Source organism: Pectinophora gossypiella, unplaced genomic scaffold (assembly GCF_024362695.1).
Source record: "Pectinophora gossypiella unplaced genomic scaffold, ilPecGoss1.1 Pgos_45, whole genome shotgun sequence".
NCBI classification, from domain to species: domain Eukaryota; kingdom Metazoa; phylum Arthropoda; class Insecta; order Lepidoptera; family Gelechiidae; genus Pectinophora; species Pectinophora gossypiella.
The window spans coordinates 301,891-304,970 of record NW_026063255.1 but is presented as its reverse complement, the minus strand read 5'-3'; the positions used below and the strand labels follow the sequence as shown (position 1 = coordinate 304,970).

The 3,080-nt window shown below is 41.6% G+C and overlaps 1 protein-coding gene across 1 annotated transcript; it reads right to left on the bottom strand.

Moving 5' to 3' along the window:
• Window positions 1-845: 845 nt before the first annotated feature.
• On the bottom strand, window positions 846-1,523 carry LOC126381327 (uncharacterized). The gene has a single exon (XM_050030825.1). It carries the CDS (start codon window positions 1,521-1,523, stop codon window positions 846-848), a length of 678 nt encoding a protein of 225 aa, XP_049886782.1.
• Window positions 1,524-3,080: the final 1,557 nt, after the last annotated feature.

Below are 3,080 nucleotides of genomic sequence, written 5' to 3'. Positions count from 1 at the left end.
ATACGTATTATTACAGTCGATCGTGCTTAATGATGTTCCATTACCCATGACCCACTAGGGTCGATTAATTCTTTCAAATATTTGTCCTCTCAGACGACGCCCTGAGCCGAGGTTCGCGCCCAACTGGGCACCCTCAGGCCTGTTGTCTTAAACGTTGTACCGGGTGAGAGCCTTCAGCGCTCCCCATTTGTCCGGCCAAGTAGTTAATGCCATCTGCGGCAAATCTATAATAAGTCACGTCAAAAAAAAAAAAAATGATGTTCCATTCCACAACACAATTGAGCCTAACACATCCAAATTAGTCGTTTGGTCCACAAGCTTTCGCCCAATCAGATCAACAAGCAATTTATGATGTAATAGAAGGTCAGCGCCAATATTGGGCTGCTTAACATCAGCTAGAATAAAAGTCCACGTATAATTACGCCGTAAACTTAAATCTAAGGTTAAGGTTTTGGTGCCGTATGTCTCGATGACTGTACTATTGGCCGCATATAGCTTATAATGCCACTTATCACTTTTATATTTACGCACTGTTGTCTTATCAACTGGTAACACGGATACATTTGCTCCCGTATCAATTAAAAATCTCATACCTGAATTCCGGTCACAAACTATAAGGCGGTTGTGGATAGTGCAGGGTCCCGCCGCCATCGGCTGCACCACATTTAGTTTCCCGTAGCTCCACGGTTACCGTTGCTCCAATTACACGGTTTTACGCATTTTATTGCCTTCTTCCGGTATCGGAAATGGTAAAAACACAACCAATTTGCACTTTTTCTCTTGATACTCTGCGATCTGCCGTTACTTCCTGATCTATAATTTCGATTCTCTTGTCGCTGCCTCGGTCAACCACGTTCCAACTTTTCCAGCCTAACGCTGATCTTGGCTAATTCACCCAAAATCTGGTTCACGTCGCCCTGTCCGGCGGTCGATGTCTCGGGCGGCGTCGTCGATTTAATTTCCGCAATGTGCGCCAGTCCCGTACTCTCCATCACTTTATCCGCCACCGTCGCTAACGCATCCAGGTCCTTTGAAGGAGTCACCGCCAATATTGCTCGAACCGACGCTGGTAGGTGTGGCTGCCACAACAGTTTAAGCGTGTCATCTGGCACTTTATCTCTGGCTAGCTCACGCATCCGCCTTAGCAGCTGGGATGCACGCTGGTCTCCCAGCTCCATTTCTCCAATTAACTTTTGCACCTGTCTACTGGCAGACTCTTCGAACATAGTTAATAATCGCTCTTTCAGAGCTTTATATTTATCAGTGTCCGGAGGGTGGTCCAAAATATCTGACACCTGAGCTATGACCACCTTGTCCAACTTGGTTATGACAAGATCATACTTCGATAAATCTGACAACTTCTGCTGATTTATCGTGGCTTCCATTCTCCGGAACCATGCCCGTGGCATGTCAGGCCAGAAGTCCGGGATTCTGGACGTCAGCGTGATCTGCTCCAACATCGCCATAGGAACCGGTGGTGGTGTTGTAGGAACCGCTGATGGTGTTGGTGTTGGAGGATTCATGATGATGTCACTCCTTATTTCCGGCACGCCACGTGAGTTCTTGCTATATCGAAATCGCCAACGTGCACAAAAAGATTCACTGCACTGATTTTACCAACAAAATGTTCCACGGGGTCACCACTTTAGAGTTAATATATTGATTGATCAATAGTCCAAATATCCAACTCTTTATCTCTAATCGAAGGTCCAGTAAATAAAACAAGTAAATACGTCTGCACTGTGTTTCAGTATAGCAAGAACTAACTATTACATACATTTTATTAGGACATATAATTATCGCTATATAGGTGATGGGCTATTGCAAGCGCGGTTACGTCACCGCATGCATTTGCTGTATACATACACATGTGTACCTACATGTGGCGTTTTCAGATTTTGTCATTTATAGAATTTGTCGTTTTAAGACTAGTGTGTCATTTCCAGAATATGGCATTTATCGACTAAACCAACCGTTTAGGCATGATAGAGCAAAACTCCTAGCAAAAACCATAAAAAAATAACTAACTCAATTCAGTTTTCTGCCTACTTCCTACCCCCTAAGTACGATGACGTGATCATTTTGATCTTATATCCGTTTTAGGTAGCCATCTATTACCTTACTAAATTTCATCAAAATCCGTTCAGTCGTTTAGACGTGAAAGAGCAAAAGTCCCAACAAAATCGACTAAAAATCACTAACTCAATTTAGTTATCTGCCTACTGCCTACCCCCTAAGAACGATGGCGTGATTTTTTATAGCCTATGACCATTTCTAGGTTATCATCTATCACCTAACTAAATTTCATCAAAATCCGTTCAGCCGTTTAGGCATGATAGAGCAAAACTCCTAGTAAAAACCATAAAAAAATCACTAACTCAATTCAGTTTTCTGCCTACTTTCTACCCCCTAAGTACGATGACGTGATCATTTTGATCTTATATCCGTTTTAGGTAGCCATCTATTACCTTACTAAATTTCATCAAAATCCGTTCAGTCGTTTAGACGTGAAAGAGCAAAAAAAGTCCCAACAAAATCGACTAAAAATCACTAACTCAATTTAGTTATCTGCCTACTGCCTACCCCCTAAGAACGATGGCGTGATTTTTTATAGCCTATGACCATTTCTAGGTTATCATCTATCACCTAACTAAATTTCATCAAAATCCGTTCAGCCGTTTAGGCATGATAGAGCAAAACTCCTAGTAAAAACCATAAAAAAATCACTAAGTCAATTCAGTTTTCTGCCTACTTTCTACCCCCTAAGTACGATGACGTGATCATTTTGATCTTATATCCGTTTTAGGTAGCCATCTATTACCTTACTAAATTTCATCAAAATCCGTTCAGTCGTTTAGACGTGAAAGAGCAAAAGTCCCAACAAAATCGACTAAAAATCACTAACTCAATTTAGTTATCTGCCTACTGCCTACCCCGTAAGAACGATGGCGTGATTTTTATAGCCTATGACCATTTCTAGGTTATCATCTATCACCTAACTAAATTTCATCAAAATCCGTTCAGCCGTTTAGGCATGATAGAGCAAAACTCCTAGTAAAAACCATAAAAAAATCACTAAC

What these genes read in the sequence shown, in the direction of transcription:
- LOC126381327 (XM_050030825.1), bottom strand. Translation starts at nt 1,523, where the DNA reads ATGAATCCTCCAACACCAACACCATCAGCGGTTCCTACAACACCACCA.